Source organism: Nerophis ophidion, unplaced genomic scaffold, assembly GCF_033978795.1.
Source record: "Nerophis ophidion isolate RoL-2023_Sa unplaced genomic scaffold, RoL_Noph_v1.0 HiC_scaffold_58, whole genome shotgun sequence".
NCBI classification, from domain to species: domain Eukaryota; kingdom Metazoa; phylum Chordata; class Actinopteri; order Syngnathiformes; family Syngnathidae; genus Nerophis; species Nerophis ophidion.
Genome location: NW_026906980.1, coordinates 410551 through 435888, shown reverse-complemented (window position 1 = coordinate 435888; position 25338 = coordinate 410551). Strand labels below are relative to the sequence as shown.

Below are 25338 nucleotides of genomic sequence, written 5' to 3'. Positions count from 1 at the left end.
TTAATGTTCATTACATTGTTTTATTCTAGCCATGAAATGTAGGTAATTCACCGGATTTCTACAAATCATGTTGAAAAAAGGCCTGGCAAGTTGACAGAAAATTTGTAAACATCCCCTACTACTAACCAAAAATTAAAATCGAAGTTTTAACTGAAACAAAACTGGTTTAAAAAAAAAAAAATCATGGTACTGTACTTGAAATTAAACTACACTTTTTTAACAGTGAAACCTGAAAAGAGATGATTTCCTTCTACTACAGAAGGTTTATTAAAGAAACACGCTCCATGTTTTAGCAAACAAATTTTTCCCCCATTTTTTCAGCGGTTCAAGCTACAAGCTAACTTTGAAAACATAGGAAATTGAAAACAAAATTAGCTGCTCCAAAATACATCCTCAAAACAAAACATGAACATATTTCGACGTACAATTTGCATCAGAGTAAATGCCAAGATAGATACATGCCAGAATAAGTAAAAAGAACTGCATTAGAACATGGGCAACCTACAGCCGAGTTGTTTTTTTTCCTAAAATACCTTTTTGTGCAGAAAGTCCAAGACTCTCGGGATTGCGGAACACCGGCCAAACCTGTTATTATAGCTGCATACAGTTGGCAGGCACAAAGGAATGTGGTTTGGCTTTGCTGCACTCAGTCATCACATAAGATAGTCCTGTAAATATTAATAATGTCACGACATGGCTGACATTCTGTGTCTGTGCAAAGACAATATACAGAAAGGAATTGTTTTCTTTTTTTAAACGGTATTGGGATATCAAAATCTCCAAAGAAACGATACAAAAAACTTCATCAAAAACAAGCTACAATTCTCAAAGACATTTGCTATTGAACCATTACAATAAAAGATTTATAAGACAAAAAAAAGTACCTGCAGGGCAACCAAATTACGCATACCAAAAAATGGACATACGGAATAAGATATTCACTTGTCATGGCTGCAAACTAACACATTCTTACAGTCAAAGCAAAAAGCAATAAATGAAATGTAACAACACATGAAATCTGACCTTGAACAAAAAAAGGGAGGAAGGACTAAACTTTTGGAAAACTCGTCATATATGGTACCTTTTTATGAGAGCATTCTAACCACACTAAAGCTGTCCCACTCTTTGGTTTCAGCCAACATTCTCATTACTTGTTATTAATATTATTATCAGCTGCAGAAGCAAGTCCATCATAGGTAGGCAGTGTGGGATTGTAAGGCACATAGTGGAATAGACTTTTCTTCGACTAGAATGGCTGTGATCCTCTATCGAGACCTTTTCTTTCTTACTGATGCTATTGAGGATTGCAATAATATAGTAAATTTAATTCACACATCTTGTGTGCTTATGTCCATCACAAACGCTGACAACTGTGCCGACAAGAGACTGAGATGTGTAAAGATAGACTGCAAAAATAAAGATGGAATCGGGCCATTGCTCAGTCTAAACTGGTTTCCATTCTGAGTCTCTATTGGTCCGTTCAGGCGTAAAACTCCTTGCTGGGCGCTTTTTGATAAGCTGCTGTGGACAGTTTGTTGTCGCCTAGATCGTAGCTGCCTTCGTCCTTCTTCTTCATGCGGTAGGCAAGGAGGATCAGCAAGGAGATGGCACAGAGCAATCCAACCACCACGCATGCTATCACCGCTGCAAGAAAGAAGTGAAATGTTACATTCTGGATTCTTTCCCGTGAGAGTAGCCTACTTGATCTAATATGTGCATACCTGCCAGCACCTCCGTCCTCTCCCACATGCTCTCAGATGTTACATCATCAGGAGAGTAATATACTCTGCTGCCATGACTATCGGGGATCTCATTGGTCAGAACTCCATTGTTGTCTTTGTTGTCTTTGACTTTGGTTTTGGAGGACGAGTCCCACCTATCCAGGCTGTTGTCCTCCTCCGCTTCTTTCGGGCTGTCGGGCTCCGAGGTGGTGCTCAGACTGGGAGAATGAGTGACCGAATCAGCAACCTGGTCCTTATCCGGCACCTAAAAGGCACAAGCGGCCGTTATAAACGAGAATAAAGGCTTTCAGCAGCAGTAATAGTATTACAAGAATTTTTACCTCCTTCGCTTCGGTGTCCTTTGTGAACGATGTTGTATCTGCGTCCTTTACTTTGGTTGTTGGATTGTTAGCAGGGTCCACCGCCGACTTTGTTGGAAGCGTTTCTTCGGTCTCGGCCACATTGAAGTACTCTGTGATGTTTATAGTCTCCTTGTCTTCTTTGTCTGTACAACAGATTTTCGTGAGTCACTTTCCAGTGTTTTACATTTAGTCTACACATATGTAACCATTACATTTGTTGTCATGGACATGTTTTAATGCTCGTCTCCACATTCAATGTTTGGGAAAATATGACAGAAAAGTTGTGGGAACACTTATGTGCCTTTCACGTGAAATGTCACATGGCAGTACAAGATGGAGGAACGCTATAATGAAAAATACAGTGAGTTATAAAATTGATAGAGAAACTTTCTTTGCTCTGTGTGTACCTTATGGTGTGCGTTTTTGCTGTTTTTTTTCAAGATTTAATTTTATTTCCACAATGTGAAATAAAATAAAACGAAACAATGAGCACCCAAGCTGAACTTTAGACAACCTTAGTTTATGTATTTCTCTGTGAAAACAAAGTTTTATCCAAAGATGAAGTGTCTCTAGACTAAACCTGAGGATATACATTAAAAAAAGTTCTCAAAACTAAATGGTAAAGTAATTTATGGTTTGCATTATGAGATGAATAAGATTATTACATTTTTTGATAAGGTTCAATATGTTTTTCAGGATTCTTTTTGTACTTTGTGAACAATTTGTGTTTGAACAGTTTCCTAAACTGGATCATTTTGGTAATTTGTTTGACTTATTTACATAATCCATTCTATAATTTAATTCCACATACTGATTTGCTACATATCTTAAGTGTTGTACATGCATACAGATGTTTTAAATTAGAAGTTTCACTAAGGTTATAGTTCTCTTTTGTTGAGAATACTTGTTGTACATTCTTGGGGAGCAGGTTCTAGTTTGCTTTGTTTATATTTTTTATTTCATATTAAATATTTTTTAAGTGTACTTTTGTAGTTATTGCCCCATATTTCTACACAATAACTTAGATATGGTAACACTAGCAAGCAGTGGAGAATATGGAGTGATTTTTTTGTTCACAACATAGTTGGCTTCACTCATTATTGACTTATTTCTTAATCATTTATGTTGTATATTTTTATATGAGGTTTCCAGTTCATTGTATCATCTATTATTTATCATCTAATTTGATTTATTTTACCCTTTCAATATCTGCTCCATCTACTTGTATATGCATTTCTATTCAACTGTTACCGAATAGCATTATTTTAGTTTCACTAATATTCAAGGATAATCGGCTTTTATCAAACAATCTGTGTATTTTTGTATTAGCTTCTGTATGTTATCTCCTGAAAGAAACAGTCATGTCACCTGCAAATACTAACTTTGTAACTTTACAAATATTGTTTATATAAAGATTTAATAATTTTGGTCGCAGTATTGATGAAAAAAATATTATCATACGCTTCATCTACATCATTTTCATACATTGTCCCAATATTGTTCACTCCTAATAGTGTTAATATTTTTCTCTGTGCAATCTTTGAGGTTCCTTTTTTGTCATTAATGTTCCTCTTCTTAATTGTATTTCCACAATGTGACAAAGTAAAATGAAACAGAGAGCACCGATTCATAAGTAGCACCCCCAAGCTGAACTTAGGGCAACCTTGGTTTACGTACTCCTCTGTGAAAACATCATTTTATCCAAAGATGGAGTGTCTCTATAGGCGCTTCTTTTTAGAAATAAATCTTGTCAGGACTCTCGCAGGTCAAATGGGGTGTTTGGGTGTTCTATATATCCAACATTATGTATTATTCTGACCTTTTTTGTAACACGGTTAGTGACTTAAATGTACTTTTGTAGTTATTTCCCCATATTTGGACACATTAACTCAGATATGGTAACACTAGCGAGCAGTGAAGAATATTGAGTGATTTGTTTTGTCCAGAACATATTTTACTTCCATTTTCTACCGCTTATTCCTTTTGGGATCGCGGGGGGCGCTGGTGCCTATCTCAGCTACAATCAGGCGGAAGGCGGTGTACACCCTGGACAAGTCGCCACCTCATCAAGGGCCATCACTGATAGACAGACAACATTTACATGCACATTCACACACTACGGCCAATTTAGTGTTGCCAATCAACCTATCCCCAGGTGCATGTTTTTAGAGGTGGGATGGAGCCGGAGTACCTGGAGGGGAATCCACGCAGTCACGGGGAGGACATGCAAACTCCACACAGAAAGACCCCGAGCCCGGGATTGAACCCGGAACTACCCAGGACCTTCGTATTGTGAGGCAGACGCACTAACCCCTGTTCCACGGTGCTGCCCTCCATATTTTACTTAATTTACTTATTACTGAAATGTTTCTTGCCACTTTGTTGTACATTTTAATATAATATTTCCAGTTAATTTTATCATGTTATCATCTAACTTGATTTATTTAACCCTTTCAATGTCTACTCTATCTATTAGTATTTGTGTTTCTATTCTACTTTTACCAAATAACATTATTTCAGTTTTATTGATATTTAAGGATAATCTGCTTTTGTCAAACCATCTCTTAAATATTAAATAATTTCTTCTGTGTATATTTGTATTGGCTGCTGTGTGTTCTCGCCTGAACAACACACAGTTGTGTCATCTGTCAAATACTAACTTTGCAACTTTACCAACGTTTATATAAAGATTGAGCAATTTTGGTCCCAGATTTGATACCTGGGGTATACCACAAGATATGTTTAGCTCTGTGGACGTTTGCGTATTGCTTCCTGCGCTTTTTATGATGTCCAACGAAGTAACACAACATAAACAGTACAGAACAAATACCCAGAATCCCATGCATCCCTAACTCTTCCTGGCTACATTATACACCCCCGCTAGCACCAAACCCCGCCCACCTCAACCGACGCACGAAGGGGGGTGGGCGGGTTTTGGTGCTAGCGGGGGTGTATAATGTAGCCAGGAAGAGTTAGGGATGCATTGGATTTTGGGTAATTGTTCTGTTCTGTTTATGTTGTGTTACAGGGAGGATGTTCTCCCGAAATGTGTTTGTCATTCTTCTTTGGTGTGGGTTCACAGTGTGGCGCATATTAGTAAGAGTGTTAAAGTTGTTTATATCACAACCTTCAGTGTGACCTGTATGGCTGTTGAAAAACTATGCCTTGCAGTCGTGTACGTGTATCTCCGGAAGCCACATACAGCATGTTACTGGGCTGGCAAGCCGTTTGTGCATGTTGTAGAAGGCGTCAAAGGCCGTGCCTTCATAGCAAGTCCTTATTATTGTTATCTGTGTGAATTTCAGCAGAAATTCGCGAGAATAGCTGCCTTGAGAAATCAGGAACCTCCCGGAAACTATGGGAGGGTTGGCAAGTGTAATGTTGTCAAGCAGCATTCATATTAAACTCGCATGTCTGAGACCCCTGGTTTACACATGGCACGAAGCAGAAAAAAAAAACTCTTTATGCAGTGTTATTTCATTTTAAATTTCAAAAGAGTTTTGTGGCTCCCATTGTTTTCTTTATTTTGTGAAACGGCTCAAAATGGCTCTTTGAGGAGTGGTAAAAGTTGCCGACCCCTGCTATAAACGTATGCTATACATTGTATCTATGATAGTCTTTTGCTCATTAGGGTTTAAGAGGTCAATGTTGGAGTCACCACAAAAGAAAATTACTTTTTGACTGATTTCAGTAAACATTGCCTTAATTCAGTTGTCAATTGTTTTAATGTTTGATTGAGGTGTTCATCTACATCATTTTCACTGTATACATTATCGCAATATTGTCCTCTCAGATCACTCCTAATAACGTTAATACTTTTCCTGTGCAGTCTTCGGAGTGTCATTTTGTCTTTAGTGTTCCTCTTGTAGTTTCCGCCATAGATTAAGAAAACAGTCGGATATGAGCAGACCGCTTTTTCAAAATAAAAATATCATCAATAAGTGTGGCAGTGTTCCGTGATTCTGCTTGGCCTTAAGATTTTAAGCTTTCAACTATTGCTATACATTGTATCGATGTCAGTCTTTTACTTATTAAGGTTTAAGTCAATGTTGAAATCACCACAAAATAAAATGCCTTTAATAATTTCAGTAAAAGTTGCCTTACTCCAGTTGTCAAATGAATCAATGTTTGATTTAGGTATTGTAGTGTGTATATACAGCTGGCCAATACATGTTTGCTTTTTTCATGACAAATGTCAATGGTCAAACATTATAAAATATTATCAATAGCAAATGACGTGTTTTTATTACGTTATTCTTCATCATGTACACAGCTCCTCCTCCTTGGTTCTCCTTGGTTCTGTTGGTGTAAATTAATTCATATCCTTTCAGATAAAAAATGTTCCTTTGTTAGCATTCATCCATGTTTTTGAAATAGTGATCACTGTAAAGGGTCTGTTGAAATGTCCAAAAAAATGCTTCACGTTGTTGTAGTTCGCATACAAGCGGATGTTGAGATTACTAATTGACTGTTAGTTGTCGGATTTAATGTTGCTATTGCTGTATATTGTTCATCTGTATAATAAAAACAATTAGTCTTGATATGGGAGAAAAAAACGTTGCATCTGGATGTGAATCAGGGGTGTCAAACGTACAACCAGGTTTAATCTTCTTTTTTTCCATCAGACTGCATTATTGTTGTTGTTGAAGCGCTGTCTACTTTACAATTTGTCCACATCCTTGCTGTCTTTGACAGCAAGTTCTTTTGCCTCTGGACCTCCATTCAGGTTGATGTAGGTTTTGCAGTTGGCACTTAGTGTTCACTGAATTTTCCCTTGCTTCATCAAGTCACATGCCTTCTTGGCGATGTCAGCATTGTGTTTTGTAAGTTGCTCATTATTGTATACACTTCTACCCTTTGGCTTCTTTCCCTGTTCAGCATTTGCCCTTTTGGATTTCCTGTTGGTAAGCTTTACAATGATGACTGGCATGGTAGTGTTCTTTCTATTCAGTGAAATGCACACATCAATCGCGTTAATATCGACATCAATTTCCTTTGATTGCAGAAAAGTGAGCACTTGTTGCTCGGTTGAAGCAGCATCCATGTCATCTGGTTCTCCTCTGTGGTCAACTGCGCTGGCATAAGATCAAGGATGGATAGGCACCCCTAAAATGATTACCGGTATGTCATTCTGTCATGTAAACTGATCTCGCTCTTCTTCTTCAATGTTATTTTGTTGCTTTTGCATTCAACTGTTGGCGCATGCTAACATCTCCTCTTTGATATTCTCCAGAATATTGTTGTTCTCCAGATCGGTGTTTTTTTGTTGCTTGGCATTCAACTGTTGGCACAATGTTGCATTCTACACTAGCACGATCTTCAAATCCTGTCAGCTGTGTTGTCTTCTCTAAAAATCTTAATTTCTTCTCCGAACTTTCTTATATCATCAGGAAAATCCCTTGTGTGTCGTTCTGTGATTGTAGATTTTCTACTTTTGATTGTAGATTACAGATCGTACAAAAAATAGAAAATTGTTTGCGCAAACGCAGTACACAGAATAGGAAATTGTTTGCGCTAACGCTCTTATATTCGGGTCATCTCTTTTTCGGGCAATTGGATCTGCCCTATCCAATGACATGATGACAAGGATAGGTCTGAGGGATATCAATGAGGAGCAGAGGAGTCTGGACATGTGGGAAGCTAACATGATTGTTAAAAATTGTGGCCGCTCTAAAAAACGGGCCTTCTCCCGGGTGACCAGCTCCTCCACCATCTGATAGATTGAGGTCGCTACAGGATCATTCTGTAACGGTTGGAGAGGCGATGATTGCAGCGTGACCCCAAGGATGCAGAGCGCGGCAGGCATATGCAGGTTAAAGTGCACGTGATTACAAAGTTATAGTAAGTGCAGCAAGGAAATGCATGGGAACAAAACTTGTAGAAAATAAACCCCTCAGCAGAGCAGCATTGATTATGAACGGAGAACAATAATCCAGCCATGCACCATCGACGTTTATAAGAGCCTGATTGACAACCAGGAAGAGGTGTGTCTAAGTTGCCAATCAGTGACAGGTGTGGGAGTCAGTGAAGACTAAAACATAAGAGCGCTGGACAGGACTACAAACACCATACATGATAAAAAAAAAACAAGTCCAAAAGTGTCACGAAGGTCATGACACTCACTCTGTAACACAAACAGATAAATAAAAAATAAAAAATACATGAGTAAATAAATAAAGAATTAATAAATGAAAATGTTCTCATATATAAAAGGTTAAGTTGTGCTTCACAAAATAGAATAATTAAGACTATCTTGATTTACATAATTTTACCTGTTTGCAAATGTGCCAAAACATTGAATTTCAATAATTTTGATTCAATAAACAAAGGCTTTAAGTGTTCTCTATATCCAACATTATGTTGTATTTTAGTTGATCTCTTTTGTGACACGGTTAGCAGAGGTGGGTAGAGTAGCCAGAAATTGTACTCAAGTAAGAGTACTGTTACTTTAGAGATTTATTACTCAAGTAAAAGTAAGAAGTAGTCACCCAAATATTTACTTGAGTAAAAGTAAAAAGTATGTTGGGAAAAAACTACTCAAGTACTGAGTAACTGATGAGTAACCTGTTTGTTTAATGATTACGGCAACAAATAATACACAAAATCATAAAAATAGCAATGAGCAAATTCACAGCCAGGAATATCTCTTAAGCAACTAAAACAATATTATATATTAAATAATAATACATAAAAAAAAAAAAAAAATTAAGGCAAATTGAGACACAATAACTTAACAGCACCATAGGCTCAGTAGGCATTGATTGATTGATTGATTGATTGAAACTTGTATTAGTAGATTGCAGTACAGTACATATTCCGTACAATTGACCACTAAATGGTAACACCCCAATAAGATTTTCAACGTTTATCAATTACTTAATGAATGACCAAGTCGAGGTGATCTACCTCATATATACATACACACATATCATATATATACATACCTTTATATATACAGTATATAATTTATATTTATTTATTTTGCCGTTTTTGTTCACATGTTAAAGGTATTTTAATGAATATACATGCATGTTTAACATATAGATTCCTATCTTTAATGAAGACAAAAATATAATTTGGTGTATTACCTGACAGTAGTGCTGATAACGTCCCGGTTTTCAAATGGAGGAGAAAAAAAGTTCCTCCTTCCTGTCTAATACATCATGAAAGTCGTTGTTTTTTGGCATCTTATCTGTCCAGCTTCCATATTCGTTTTTATACACTTTACAAGAAATACATTGGCGGCAAACTCCGTAGCCTGCTAGCTTGTTTGCTCTGGCTTTCGGAGACTCTTATTTTGTTAGCGCAGGCGCGACGGAGTGGCACTTTTATTGTGAAGACAGGAACTGTGCGATCAGTTTTTGGCTTAGGGTTGGAAGTACGGTTGAAATAAAAAGTGTCTTTTTTCGTTTACACTTTTGATTGATTCATTGATAGATTGAAACTTTTATTAGTAGATTGCACAGTACAGTACATATTCCGTACAGTTGACCACTAAATGGTAACACCCCAATAAGTTTTTCAACATGTCGGGTTCTACGTGTGACGGTCACGTGACCACCTGGCTCTGTTTGATTGGTCCAACGTCATCAGTGACTGCGTGTGATTGGTGAAACGCAGGCATGCGTAGTTCCTACTTTGAATGCGTGTCTGACAAAATCAAAACAAACAAAGCGTGCATTAACAGATCGATAAAAAAAAGTAGCGAGTAGCGACCTGATTGCATAAAAACTACTCTTAGAAGTACAATTCATCCCAAAAGTTACACAAGTAGATGTAACGGAGTAAATGTAGCGCGTTACTACCCACCTCTGACGGTTAGTGAATGAAGGGTACTTTGGCAGTTAATTCCCCATATTTCTACACAATACTTAAGATATGGTAACACTAGCGAGCAGTAGAAAATACAGTGATTTCTGTCCAGTACATATGTTTATTTATTTATGAAGACATATTTCTTGCCTATATATTTTTCATGACATTTCCAATTTTATTTTATCATCTATTATTACATCTACGAATGTGATTTATTGTAACCTGACGATGTCAACTCTGTCTATAGTACTGAGATTTAAAGATATCTTGTTTTTTTCAAACGATTTCTCCATCCATTTATCTTCTTCCGCTTATCCGAGGTCGGGTCGCGGGAGCAGCAGCGTAAGCAGGGATGCCCAGACTCTCCTCTCCCCAGTCACTTCGTCCAGCCCTTCCTGGGGAATCCTGAGGTGTTCCCAGGCCAGCCCGGAGACAGTCTTCCCAACGTGTCCTGGGTCTTCCCCGTGGTCGGACGTACCCGAAACACCTCCCTAGGAAGGGGTTCGGGTGGCATCCTGACCAGATGCCCAAACCACCTCATCTGGCTCCTCTCGATGTGGAGGAGCAGCAGCTTTACTTTGAGCTCCTCCCGCATGACAGAGCTTCTCACCCTATCTCTAAGGGAGAGCCCCGCCACCCGGCGGAAGAAACTCATTTCGGCCGCTTGTACTCCTGATCTCGTCCTTTCGGTCATAACCCAAAGGTCATGACCAATTTCTTTCTTCTGTGTGTTTTATGTTTTTACACTAAGGAAAATGAATTTCCTCTTTTTTAGAGAATTATTTTCGGTCATAACCCAAAGCTCATGACCATCGGTGAGGATGGGAATGTAGATTGACCAGTCTACCATTTCTTTAGTTTGTTAATTTCTTTCTTCTGTGTGTTTTATGTTTTTACACTATGGAATGAATTTCCTCTTTTTTAGAGGATTACTAAAGTTTATCCATCCACCTATCTAGAAAAACAACAGTGACGCAATTATGACTTCAGCGTGGATGGTTCTATTGATACCGTAATATAGTTAACGATCTCCCCTGCTACTTATTATTATATGTCATGTCAAAAAGGCCCACCATGAAAAAGATAATTAGAACAGGATTTTTGCACAGTAATTTCAACAGTTAGAGACAACATCATTTTGGCATCAAGTGGCGTAAGAAAATGTTTACACCATAGTTGCTTGGATACGCAAGCAGGCTTTAAGTACACCCAGATTTGACAAAACCACAATTTCGTCCTCTAATCACACTAAAAATGCTAGGGCACATCTTTAGCTGGGAGGCAAGATGACTCATTTTGAATACAAAGTAAAATTAACTTTACATTAGCTCGCTTTTAAAACACCCCACCTAGTGCATATCACCCCCAAGACAAAAAAGCACTACTTATTCATGAGGTGTAACCAAGTCCAAATAACAATAATACAAATGTACTTTCTGTTTTAGGTAAAGGCCACACCTGTGTGCTGGCTAGAAATCATCATCATCATCCTTACCATAATCTCCGGATCCCGAACCTGAGCCGTAGTCATCCCCATCTTCATCATCTATTGGGAGGTCCCCCGATGTTTGATCCTCAATGTAAATGTCATCTCCTATGAATGAGAGTGACTGGGAAAAGACCAGCATCTGAGGGAGGAAAATCAGTGTCACTACTCAAATGGCTGTAGGAAGAGGAAAGAGTCATCCACACTCACATAAAGTCATTAAACAGTTGAAACATAAAACCCCTATTTCTATTGAACACAAGAAGTGCATAGTTTCGATAATTTTTATTTTCAGAAGCAATGCGGTTACTGAAACCGATTGCAGCGTAATACGGAGCTGACCCCCCAAACACACACACAGGAATGAATGTGGCCCATTGAGACGTGAAGTATGCATGTCTGGTATGCATGCTATGCTTCCAGTAACACAGGTGCTAACACGGAGAAAGGAAGGGAATAGAGCTCCTTATAAAGCAGGTGCTGAAAACAAATGAGAAGACGCAGCAATAAATATTGCATGACAAGCTGTCCAATTAAGAGGGTAGCAACTATTAGAATGCACAAAACAAATGTGTGTCTTCACATTGTGAAATGATACATATACTTTGTCATACACTTTGTCAGGAGCTTACAACACCAGGTGAGAGATGTGGTTACCAACAAATGTGATGCAGCACGTATTTGGTCAAACGGAACTCACTTTTTTTTTTACCCCAAATTTATGTAACTATATTTTGTGCGTTTGAATCTTGTGATTTTTTTTTTTTTACATCTAATTATGCTGAAAAATTAATTTAAATAACTAGGTGTTGTGAAATTCAGTGTATAAAAGTTCAGTTTGGCAAAATTAGCTTCTTCAAAAAGCAAGACTCACTTCCGGTTAGGGCTGGGCGATACGGCCTTTTATTAATATCTCAATATTTTTAAGCCATATCACGATACACGATGTATATCTGGATATGTTGCCTAAGCCTTGAATGAACACTTGATGCATATAATCACAGCAGTATGATGATTCTATGTGTCTACATTAAAACATTCTTCTTCATACCGCATAAATATATGCTAATTTTAAACTTTCATGCAGAGAGGGAAACCACAATTAAGTCAACTGACCAAAACTGTATTTATTAAACAGTTATTAAGCAGTGGCACAAACATTCATGTCATTTCAAAAAAACAAAGTGCAAGATTGTCAGAGACATTTTAAAACAAGCTATGAATGCACTTTTATGCATGATGTCACTAAGATGACATATCAAAACAACACTAAATTAGAGTGCACTTTTTGTACAGAACGCCACCAAAATAGTTTAAAATACATAAAGTGCACTTTTGTGCATGATGTCACAATTTCTATAACTCTCAAATAAAAATGAGCTGCATAATAACAAATCAAATAGTGTATGTCCTTTGCTATGTGGTAGGTTACTAAGGACATTATTGAATTCTGTTGTTGACTATTTTTTTCATACGATCTGGAAATGGTTGCTAAGGCATTTTGTTAGGTATGGTACCGAACGGAAATGTTGACATGCAGTTTCAAGCACTCTTCATTCTCTAGCGGGCGACTTTTGAAATGATGCTACAAATTAGCAGTGGTTCTACTTTTTGTAACGCTTTGGCCGCATACTTGTTCGACAAATTTACCGCTTGAAGCCAAACCACCGCCAGACGATGAACCCTGTGCTGTTTTACTTAAGAATCCATTTGTTGCCAGATTGGCACCTTCTTTCTCTCGTATTACCACCCGCACCATTCCGCTAGCATCACAGCTAATGTTACCCATGCTGCTACCTCTCATGCGAGGGCGTATGACGTGACAGTATGTTACATATGTAAGAAGGTGCGCTTGCTGTCTGTAAGAAGGAGAGACAGGAAAGACCGAGAAGAGCCTGCAGTGTAACGCCTGCTGATAAAAGCAACTGCGTGAGAACGTATACTCGAATATCACGATATAGTCATTTTCTATATCAAGCAGAGACAAACCCGCGATACATAGAGTATATCGATATATCGCCCAGCCCTACTTCCGGTAAAATACAACTGAAGCAATCAATCCTGTCTCAGTTTGAAGTCATGTAACATGGGTTTTGCAAAACTGCATAAATTTCCTGAAGGAACTCTCCTGAAGGAATCAATAAAGTACTATCTATCTATCTATCTATCTAAAAAAAGCACTGGGCTTCATGGGCATAATACAACATAATAAAACACTTCAATGCGGCCGGTTGGATGTTTTCAAACTATAGAAATGATTCAAATGGTTAAAATCTGCACTTTTGAGATGGCAGGACCATACCTTATGTTATTCTTGGGTATGGAGAACAATTCTAGTGTAACCATATGGTAATCATGCATCCATTCATCCATTTTCTACCGTTTGTCTCTTTTGGGGTCCCAGGGGGTGCTGGACCCTATCCCAGCTGCAATCGTGCGGAAGGCAGCGTACACCCTGGACAAGTCACCACCTCATCGCGGATAGACAGACAACATTCACACTCACATTCACATACAAGGGCCAATTTAGTGTTGCCAATTAACCTATCCCCATATGGTAATCATAATAAATACAAATATTGAACTAATATTACCCAACAAACGTAATGTGTTTTTGCCTGGTTATTTTGTTGTTAAGCTACCTACCTCCTGATTCTTGGGTATTATACTTTCTTTATTAAAAATGTTCTTCAAAACCTTGCAATTTATGTAATCTCTCCGTTACAACAAATTTCACTTGGAAAGTAAGTCTGCCCTTTGACACAGATTTAGTTCCTTGTTGATTAAATGATTGAAAGTTATATTAGTACAGTGGTTCTCAACCTTTTTTCAGTGATGTACCCCCGGTGACCATTTTTTAAATTCAAGTACCCCCTAATCAGAGCAAAGCATTTTTGCTTGAAAAAAAGAGATACAGTAAAATACAGCACTATGTCATCAGTTTCTGATTCATTAAATTGTATAACACTGCAAAATATTGCTCATTTGTAGTGGTCTTTCTTGAACTACTTGGAAAAAAATATATAAAAATAACTAAAAATTGTTGTAAAATAAACAAGTGATTCAATTATGAATAAAGATTTCTACACATAGACGTAATCATTAACTTAAAGTGCCCTCTTTGGAGATTGTAATTCTAAACATTTCTTCCCCAAAAAATAAATATTTAACATCAATATTTATGGAACATGTCCACAAAATATCTAGCTGTCAACAATGAATATTGCATTGTTGCATTTCTTTTCACAGTTTATGAACTTACATTCATATTTTAATGAACTATTAGTCAATAAATATATTTATAAAGGATTTTTTAAATTGTTGCTATTTTTAGAATATTTTTAAAAAATCTCACATACCCCTTGGCATACTTTCAAGTACCCCCAGGGGTACGCGTACCACCATTTGAGAACCACTGTATTAGTAGATTGCACAGTACAGTACATATTCCGTACAATTGACCAATAAATGGTAACATCCGAATAAGTTTTTCAACTTGTTTAAGTCGGGGTCCACGTTAAATTTCCTGAAGGAACACTCCTGAAGGAATCAATAAAGTACTATCTATCTATCTATGTAATCAACCCATGGTAGCAACTTCGGTGCTTAAGAGTATTTTACCCTTTGATATGTTGTTATAATAAAGCTGTGTATGGACTCTTAACATGAGACATGAGAATGTTAGTCATCACATTTGTCACCAAAGATGACAGCTAAGGACAGTGGTGGTGAATTGTTTTGCATGTGCAACATTGTGGAGGAACACAAGCTGAGTCACCACTTGACCGTCACTTTTAACCGCAAGTCATGCCCGCAGGGTGTCGACAAACATGACAACTGACCTTGACTGTGGCTTGCAGATCTGTTAAAGGTATCAAAATAAATTAAGTGCGTAACTTTAAAATAAACTCAAAATGTGGAAAATATTAGTAAAACTAGTTTTGTTTTTTTGTCGGCATTTTACATGATCTATGTGCACAGGAGTCAGCAAGTGTCACAGTTAAAATTCATGTACATCGTTCAAATGTTTCAACCCAAATACATTATCAGTCAAATTAACTGCCTCTTAGAGTAAAACAAATGACAAATTGGTAATGTCAAAGGCTGATGCAATGTTATTGAAAAAGAAAAATAAGCCTAAAAACATTGCTGCAACTCTTTGAAAAAGAATCTACAAATTCAGGCATCTTAGGGTACGTTCACACTGCAGGGCAGAATGTCCAAATCAGATTTTCTTGTCAAATCCGATCTTTTTGTGTAATCGTTAACATTACAAAAAAAATCCGATGTGTAATGTGAAGGCAAGCTGACTCGCATGCAGACATGCAGGGTTTACTGGCCTTAACCATTGCTCCAGTTCTAGTAGGTCTCAGTCAGTCAGTCCTACCACATTTGTAGCATTTTCAAGTATTTTGTGCAATTACAGTCAACATTTTCTAAACCAAATTACTGCGTCCAGAAAATTTAGAAGAAAAAGGACAATAAATTTGGCACTCGTATTTGAGGGACATTTCTTTTGACGTCTGATTCAAAAAACATGTGCGCGGGGAGTCGAAGACAGAAATGGTGGAACATTGACGCAAGTTCATTATTTTCATCAGTTTTCATCACATATTCATTTTTCAAACATCTAATTTGGCGAAGAAATAAGGCGCTTATCGGAAATTGGATACATTTTTTATTTATATCCATATATGAAAGAGGCCTTGGTCGGATTTGAAAAATTCTGAATTGGACTGTTCACATTGACATGAAAAAATCTGGGCAAACTAATTGTAATTGACCTGCATTGCGAACAAGGCCATAGTCTCGACAAATTATTAAAAAAGCCTGCAAAATCCCAGAAGGACTTCTTATAGAGGACTTGATCGTTGTTTAATAATTTCTAAGTTTGAAAAAAGTGGGTGCACTACTTGGCTGCAAAATCTGACGTGACAAAAAACAACACTATGGCACAGCATCCATCCATCCATTATTTACCGCTTGTCCCTTTCGGGGTCACGGGGGGTGCTGGAGCCTATCTCAGCTGCATTCGGGCGGAAAGCGGTGTACACCCTGGACAAGTCGCCACCTCATCACAGGGCCAACACAGATAGACACAGCATTATTTTGCAAAATACATCACTGGCATTAAAAAAGGGAGATCCAAACATTCTCGTAGCCAATGAAAGAATAACTTCAAAAACAAAAACAAATAGTAGATTCTTCATTCCATGTACATCTGCTGTGCAGTTGTGTAATCATGCTAGCTAACACGCCAATAGCAACCAAAACAATACCTCTAAAGCTTTATGCAGGGCGTTTTAACCACCCAGGAAAAAAGATGTTTGAGGAATTTTCTATTGCCAAAGGATGGAGGATTGCAAGTGATTGAAATTTACTAATGCTTTCCCTAAAAAAAAAAAGCAATCTCCACTGTGTTCAGCTCACACTACTTACTGGATAGACTCTCCTGGTGTAGAGGGAACAGTTAATACAGCATGTGGTGAAAGCAGAATTCCCTTTTATGGTGATCAAGACTAGTCTTACTGTGACCTCGGGTTATTTTATCAACTGAAGTGCATGAAACTGCCGTCCATCTTTCAAATTGTTCCTATCATACAGTAAGTGTACATAAATATATGACCAAATAGATAAAAGACAGATTAGTAAAAGACACATTCAGACATATTGCAAAACTACTATAGAAGATTTATTGCAAGGACAGTATAACAGAATAGAAATGCAACAAAAACGTTTCACCTTCTTGCCCCTGTGCCAGAAAGTTACTATAATGCATGTGGGTTTATTATAAGAGAAGCACACATCTGGAAAACATACATGGCGTCACACACACACACACCATAGAATATATACCCATCTGGTAGCCTGGTGCGCCGTTATGACGAGAAGAGTGTGCTGGAAAAAGCTCGATCACAACAGTAAAACTCTGCACATACGTATAGCAGCCTAAAAGCGAGTGCAGTTGGCTCAATGCACAATTTTACTCTTGCAATAAATAATTACTTTTTACCAATAGGCCTTATAGTATATTCAGTAAAATATTCCTCCCATGGGCTACAAGTCAGTTATATAGACTGAGCAGGATGGAAGCATGGTTGTGTAACCTCTTAAAGTAAACAACAAGGCTGTCATCACCAGCATTATATAGCAGCACCATGACACACTACAGTATGCCCATGAATAGCAGAACTACAAACCCACACCTATTTGTAGTTCAGCATTTGAAGATTTATTTTCTCCAATTTAAACTGTTAGATTTGAATTGCAACGTGATCAGAAATGGGCTTGACTTACACATTTTACAGCACCAGAAAATGCTTTGACAAGACATGATTTGTAACTGTGCGTTTTGTAACTACAATACTGTATACTTTGACTGTATTTTTTTTCTTAAATAATGTAAAAACTGAATTTAAATTTAACAACTTTCAAAGGCATTGAGTATCCAAAAAATATGCATTTAAGGGGTTTTTAATGTGTGCTTCTATTGACATTTTCTTATTAGTCAGTAGTAGTGAATAGGCTGCACTCTGTTGCCATTGCCAAAAGTAGTCTTTTAATGTGCCATTCTTTTCTTTTGTTGAACCCTATACAAAGTGTTTGGATTAGGACGTTCAACAATAACTCATGAATTATCACAAAAAATGATCACACAAATCACTACATGTAGACACTTATATTAATCATGCAATGTATTTTGACCATAATAAAAGCTCTTCAACCTTAACCACAGTACGGTCAGATATAAGATCAGTGCTAAGATCAGTGCACATGTCAGTACAAAAATGAGTGAGGAGACTCCTACTGGTGTGCTTGCTGGTAAATTCACTCCAAAATAGAACCTGAAAGAACTGTTATCAAGTTTTGTGCAAATAAATGAAATGCATTCAATACAAATGTTTTAAAGACATTCCTGGGTGACAATCGAACAAGAAAACTGAATTGGTTTACAAATATTGGGGGCTTTTCTTCAGCAAAATTTAATTATGGAAGTGAGTAATCACCTGTGATTAATCTAAATTTCAAAATGAAATTTAAAAAGAAATCATCGTTTGACAGGCCAAGCTTAATTTAAAGTATTGTTCTTGTTACACACCAGCTGTTTGATTGTAACGTGTGTCTTAGTTGTAGTTTTGATTACCAGATTTGGAGGTGTTAAAATCACAATGAAAAATTGATAATGCAATTCCAATGGGGCGGTATAGCTCGGTTGGTAGAGTGGTCGTGCCAGCAACTTGAGGGTTCCAGGTTCGATACCCGCTCCCACCATTCTAGTCACTGCCGTTGTGTCATTGGGCAAGACACTTTACCCACCAGCTCCCAGTGCCACCCACACTGCTTTAAATGTAACTTAGATATTGGGTTTCACTATATAAAAGCGCTTTGAGTCACTAGAGAAAAGCGCTATATAAATATAATTCACTTCACTTCACAATGTAAATTGGCATTCAGATTGCGCAATTTGAAAAGTGGAGCATTAATAATGCACTTTTGAGGGCCTTATTTCTTTGTTTGCATGAAAGGTTGCAACATTACCTTGAGGCAGTCCAACTGAGTTTTCACCCGATTGCAATCAACCGTGCGTGATGTAACGTAAAACAATGGCATCGAAATATGGCACCGTTTGATTTGAGGCGAACAGTTGCCTGGTAGGACCGACAGAATTCAATCCGTGTCTATCAAAGTAGCATATTTGGTATTCTTCCTTAGTCTTTTGTCTAAATGCAGTAAGAAAACATGCCTTTGCAGCAAAAGGGATACTGAAATACAACACTACAGCACCCTGGCAACAGGGTAAGCAAACATTAGCACACATCTGTATCATTGTCACTGCTCTAACTTAACAACATGCCGCAATGACAAATGTGTTCAACCAATGACCATCATCTTTATGATATTGTCTCTTCTTCGAGTACTTCCAAAACCATGTATGTTAGGTTCATTGGAGACTCTAAATTGTCCATAAGTGTGAAATGTTGTTTATCTATATTTGACCTGGGACTGACACAGGGTGTACCCCATCTGTTGCGTAAAGTCAGCTGGGATCCTGATCAAATTATTTACTTTGTGTTGACAAAAAATTGTGAGGTGGCGCCAATCTAGACTTTGAAGATACAAGTCATTATAAATTATTGTAACATAATGTAGAGGGGTTGGCATTGGTAACATCTCAGTTTTAGTATCACACTAGTGTGAAAATTCACCAATAACAAAGAACAAAATCCAGAGAGTCAGCTGGCTTGTGTCCACATGAGTGCATGGCACTCACAGATGGGTACAAAATACGAATTTAGCAATACTTAAATAAGGATGTGTCATAATTTGTGTTTGGTAGCCAAAAACAAAGCACAGAACAACCCTGCTACTTTACAGGCCCAATAGCTTACTTACAGTATTGCATTGGCCACTAAGTTAGGGATAAGTAGTAAGACATGGTTGTTTGTAAACGACCATAATGAATCCGATCAGCCAGCACATTTTGTAATATTATAGAGTGTTTTCAAAAACTGTTCACTGTCCCTTGAATTTTGCTGAACATTACTGCTGCAATTAGTGTAGCTTGCCCACGCGACTGAACTGAACTGTGAACTGAACAGTGTGGAGCCGCTTCTATAATACTAATCCTTGCCTCCATCGTGGCAAATAAAATACATTTATTTCAGGTTACTTTATCACCGGAGACCAGTGACTATCTTAACATGCAACACAACGAGCAAGAAAGAGCAGTGAAACAACAAAGGAGTAAGTGCTTAGCACACTTTAAAAGGTGCCATATGTAATAATTTATTGTCATGTCATCATATAAAGTGGGGCAAAAAAGTATTTAGTCAGCCACCGATTGTGCAAGTTCTCCCACTTAAAATGATGACAGAGGTCTGTAATGTTCATCATCGGTAGACTTCAACTGTGAGAGACAGAATGTGAAAAAAATACAGGAATTCACATTGTTGGAATTTTAAAGAATTTATTTGTGAACTATTGTGGAAAATAAGTATTTGGTCAACCATTCAAAGATCTCACTGATGAAAGGAGGTTTTGGCTCAAAATCTCACGATACATGGCCACATTCATTCTTTCCTTAACACGGATCAATAGTCTTGTCCTCTTAGCAGAAAAACAGCCCCAAAGCATGATGTTTCCACCCCCTTGCTTCACAGTAGGTGTGGTGTTCTTGGGATGCAACTCAGTATTCTTCTTCCTCCAAACACGACGAGTTGAGTTTATACCAAAAAGTTCTATTTTGGTTTCATCTGACCACATGACATTCTTCCAATCCTCTGCTGTATCATCCATGTATCCATTTTGGTATAAACTCAACTCGTCGTGTTTGGAGGGAGAAGAATACTGAGTTGCATCCCAAGAACACCAAACCTACTGTGAAGCATGGGGGTGGAAACATCATGCTTTGGGGCTGTTTTTCTGTTAAGGGGACAGGACGATTGATCCGTGTTAAGGAAAGAATGAATGGGGCCATGTATCGTAAGATTTTGAGCCAAAAACTCCTTCCATCAATGAGAGCTTTGAATGGTTGACCAAATACTTGATTTCCACCATAATTTACAAATAAATTATTTAAAATTCCTACAATGTGAATTCCTGGATTTTTTTTCACATTCTGTCTCTCACAGTTGAAGTGTACCTATGATGAAAATTACAGACCTCTGTCATCATTTTAAGTGGGAGAACTTGCACAATTGGTGGCTGACTAAATACTTTTTTGCCCCACTTTATAATCTTCTTTTCGAATACCTTTATAACTGATAACAACAGTTCAGTCGGGATATGCTCATTTCCAAATTATTTTTACAGCCCTGAATATTGTTATTGTTTTCATTTCAATACCCCGCCCTCCATTGTTTGACCAATTAAAACATCCATGAGTGTGTCAAATCCAGGTTGCCAGTTACGCACCGCCACCTCTGTCTAGCTACTGCCACTGGTAAAGTACTAAACATGTCAGACTTAAGTAAATTTAAAAGGCGTCAATACAATTCTCAACTTATTCATGACAAAGCCAGGAACAAAATGAGCATTTGTATCGGGGAGGCTTTGGGGGGCAATATATGCCCGTTAGCCTGTATGTCGATGTGTCGTCCAACTGACAGGGAAACATATTTTCAACAAATAAAACCCATGTGGATATTGGTAGTGTCAGTGCCTATTTTGTTCTCAATATGCTGTTACACTGAGGAAATGTGTTCCAACATTAGCAGGGCTAATTGCGGTTTCTGGTACTGTATGTGCATCAGGCACATATGGGGTGGTATTTGCTTGGCACTATATCATGCATTACAGGTAGTGATTTTCTACATTGTGTATTGACATGGTAGTAGGCTATATGAATTATGTGTAACATGGTTTTTGCGTAACCTGGGTTGGCTCAGAATAGAATAGAATTGCACTCTGCACTGAAAGATGGTGATGTGCGTACATGGAAAAGAATGCAGTGCATCAGGTTGGATGCAACATGGGGTTGTGCTGAACGAAATGTGGCGGTAATTTTACTGTTGGCCTTGGCTTGCCATCAAAGTAGGCCTATGCGATATATAATATATATCATATTATGTATAATTATTTCAATGGTGGTCCGTGCGGTCAAACAAGACATTTTAGCACAGTAAAGCCAACAATCTGTGCCAAATCCCGACGAAAAAATTGCTGCGCAACTTTACAAATACATTCTGCTAATCGACATTATTAAAATGTGGCAGAATTACATCTTGCAAGAAGCATAAACAAGAGAAACCTACAGTGTAGGACTTGTCGATTGCCATTTTGAAGTTTCATGGAGTAGGATTCGGATGGGTAGCTGGCAACCTGGGTCATGGAGAGTGGGAGGAGACTAGAGAATTTTGACCGTGATTGCAGTGCCATTTCTGGCCACAGTAATACAAATGGCACCTTTAACAGAAGTGTAGCTGGAGCTGCAGTGGAGAGTAACTAGCTGTCTACAGGAAATTAGCAAGTAGATTAATAAGAGTCTAGCGAGAGAACACAACTACAAAACACTACACTAAGTGTACACATCCGAAAACAGGAAATTACTCAATTTGACCTGTTTTAAATTGCTCTCTTACAACTCATTTATATGGAAAAAAATATATTGTGACATATATTGTTATCGCAAAAGGATGCAATATATATATCGCAATATGGATTGTAGGCCATATTACCCATCAATACCTTAAATGTTAAACAGTGGAGGTAGAGGAAATAATCAATTTTCAAATGCATTGCAATTGGGCATGGACAATTATACAATTGATTAGTAAATGTCAATAAGCAATAATCGATTTATTTATTGTAAATTAAAGTTATGCAGGCAGTTCTAAAATTTGGCTTACTGCAACGAGCCACCTCACTGAGAGATCCGACCAGCTCCTTTTTTTAGGACACTTATGTTCCAGTTTTGCACACATTTCCATTACGCAAGTATGCGTGAATTTAATAAATGTGGGAATCAGTTTACTGTTTCTTATTACAAATGTACAGTTATTTAAAGTTTCAAGTAATAACCGCTCTTTTAGTGAAACAAAAAGTGTAAAACTGCATCAATGAACATAAAGATGCATCAATAAATGATTTTTAATCAAATCGGAGCTCCTGAATCGTAATCGAATCGTGAGGTGCCCAAAGATTCATATATACATACACATATATATATATATATATATATATACATACACATATATATATATATATATATATATATATATATGGGCTTCACGGTGGCAGAGGGGTTAGTGCGTCTGCCTCACAATACGAAGGTCCTGCAGTCCTGGGTTCAAATCCAGGCTCGGGATCTTTCTGTGTGGAGTTTGCATGTTCTCCCCGTGAATGCGTGGGTTCCCTCCGGGTACTCCGGCTTCCTCCCACTTCCAAAGACATGCACCTGGGGATAGGTTGATTGGCAACACTAAAATTGGCCCTAGTGTGTGAATGTGAGTGTGAATGTTGTCTGTCTATCTGTGTTGGCCCTGCGATGAGGTGGCGACTTGTCCAGGGTGTACCCCGCCTTCCGCCCGATTGTAGCTGAGATAGGCGCCAGCGCCCCCCGCGACCCCGAACGGGAATAAGCGGCAGAAAATGGATGGATATATATATATATATATATATATATATATATATATATATATATATATATATATATATATATATATATATACACACATACATACATATTACACTAATATATATATATATATATATATATATATATATATATATACACTGTATGTATATATAGCCATTTGTACGTCGTATTGCATTAATTTATTTTCACATAAAACCCTTTTTTAAGGTGTAGCAACTTTTATATTGCAAGGTAGTCTAGTGACTTCCTTGTTCATTTACGGAATCCAGTGAACTTCTTTTGTTTTTAATTTATCGGACTGCGCGTGCAAGTGACATAGAGTCCACAATGGCGTCTGTGTGCCTTTATACTGCAGTCTGGTAAAAATCATGTTTTACTTGCAGTCCAAACAGGTAGCTGGAAAAAAATTGGATTTTGAAAAAATCTAATTTGGTCCACCATGGCCTGCAGTGTAAACATACTCCATTATTTTTATGTGGTATTACCAAAAATAAATCCAATACATCTCTTGTTTACAAAGTAAGATCAACAATAAAAGCAGGTGTCCTACGATGGCTCCCAAATGTTCTACATGTAGCCCACGCAGCTCCAAGCTTGCCTGGGCTAGCCCAGAGGGACTCGCCATGAGTCATCCATCCAGAAGACGAAAAAAAAAACCCTAGTTCAGATCTTGACATCAGCTGAAAGACTTCTCTCAACATTCGTCATTCACATTGGAGGCACATCGCTGTGTTGACTAACCAGCCATTCTACAGCTACACTTGCCAACAAAGACGGTTTGAATATACGACAAGCCAACACACCCAGCAATTTTAGGACTGGGATCTCAGGAAGTGAGGCATCTAAAAGACTGCTTAACCAAAATAAGATTCCTTTCCAAGACTCACATAAAGGTGCTACGGCCTTAAACAGACTGTAGTGTCGATGGTTTACTTTATAAACCCATCTTAGGTTTCAGCTGGCTAGCTTTTTTAACAAAGCAAAGCCTGTGATTGAATAATCAGGAAAGGTGGCATTGTTTCCAAATACTTTTGCCGGCCTCTATCTTTTAGATCTTATTTTGTCCTCCGCTGAAAAAGGTCAACCTCAGCCTGTTTCCAGGTGTTTTCCAGCTTTGCTACAGATGCAGAGGGGAAAACAGATAGCTTTTTATTGTTCTTGAGGGGGAAAAAAGTGGCCTTAGGCCCCAAGTGGACTAAACTTGTATAAACTTAAAGCTGATTCTAAGTATATGGGTGAGGTTAGCATTTTTTTTTTTTTTTTTTACAAAAAGTAAAGAGCAGACTGGCCTAGTGTGAACTTGACACCAACCCAAGCACTAATACATGGACTGAAAACGCTTTTGATGAATATTCGTCAAGCAAACACTCATTGTTAGTTTTTTTTTTTTAACAAACACTTATTCGTAGCTGCTTTGAATAAAGTTAATAGTCCGGGCCGGACCGGTTAGAAAGGTTGTTCAATAGGAAAGTGACTGCTTTTTTTCGACAAAAACAGAAAAGACCAACATTATAACTTAGGAATTAAGGTACAAACTTTAATTGTAGGTGTGAAGTAAAAGAAAACGTACCTTTTCGCTGATGGCCAGCCCGACCAGGAACAACAACCACAAAGTCCTCATCTCAATTTTCAGTGAGGCGGCGGTAACGTAAAGGGAGGAAAAAAAACAATTTAAAGAGCCAAAAAGAAATGTGTACACACTTAAATCAAAGTGAAATCCTTTAAAGTATATAACGAGCGGGATTCGGTTGTTTTCCTCCGTACAATCTTGATAAATCTCAGCCTCTCCGCGTAGCGCAGCTGGACGAGTCGTGATGTGGAGTTAAGTCGTGCAGTCTGGAAAAGTTGTTTGGTCTG

At 37.8% G+C, this 25338-nt stretch overlaps 1 protein-coding gene across 1 annotated transcript; it reads right to left on the bottom strand.

The window, feature by feature from the left end:
- On the bottom strand, positions 1 to 25338 carry LOC133547068 (syndecan-2-like). Its single transcript, XM_061892853.1, has 5 exons — positions 25052 to 25338; positions 11394 to 11526; positions 2063 to 2226; positions 1722 to 1986; positions 1 to 1644 (listed from the first exon to the last, which is right to left on the bottom strand). Exons 1-5 carry the CDS (start codon positions 25100 to 25102, stop codon positions 1481 to 1483), a joined length of 777 nt encoding a protein of 258 aa, XP_061748837.1. The 5' UTR covers positions 25103 to 25338; the 3' UTR covers positions 1 to 1480.

Excerpts from the sequence above, each read along its gene's own strand:
- LOC133547068 (XM_061892853.1), bottom strand. The coding sequence starts at position 25,102 with ATGAGGACTTTGTGGTTGTTGTTCCTGGTCGGGCTGGCCATCAGCGAA. Across the intron at positions 2,227-11,393 it reads TTCGGGATCCGGAGATTATG|ACAAAGAAGACAAGGAGACT; the intron begins GTAAGGATGATG and ends TCTGTTGTACAG. Across the intron at positions 1,987-2,062 it reads AGGACACCGAAGCGAAGGAG|GTGCCGGATAAGGACCAGGT; the intron begins GTAAAAATTCTT and ends TGTGCCTTTTAG.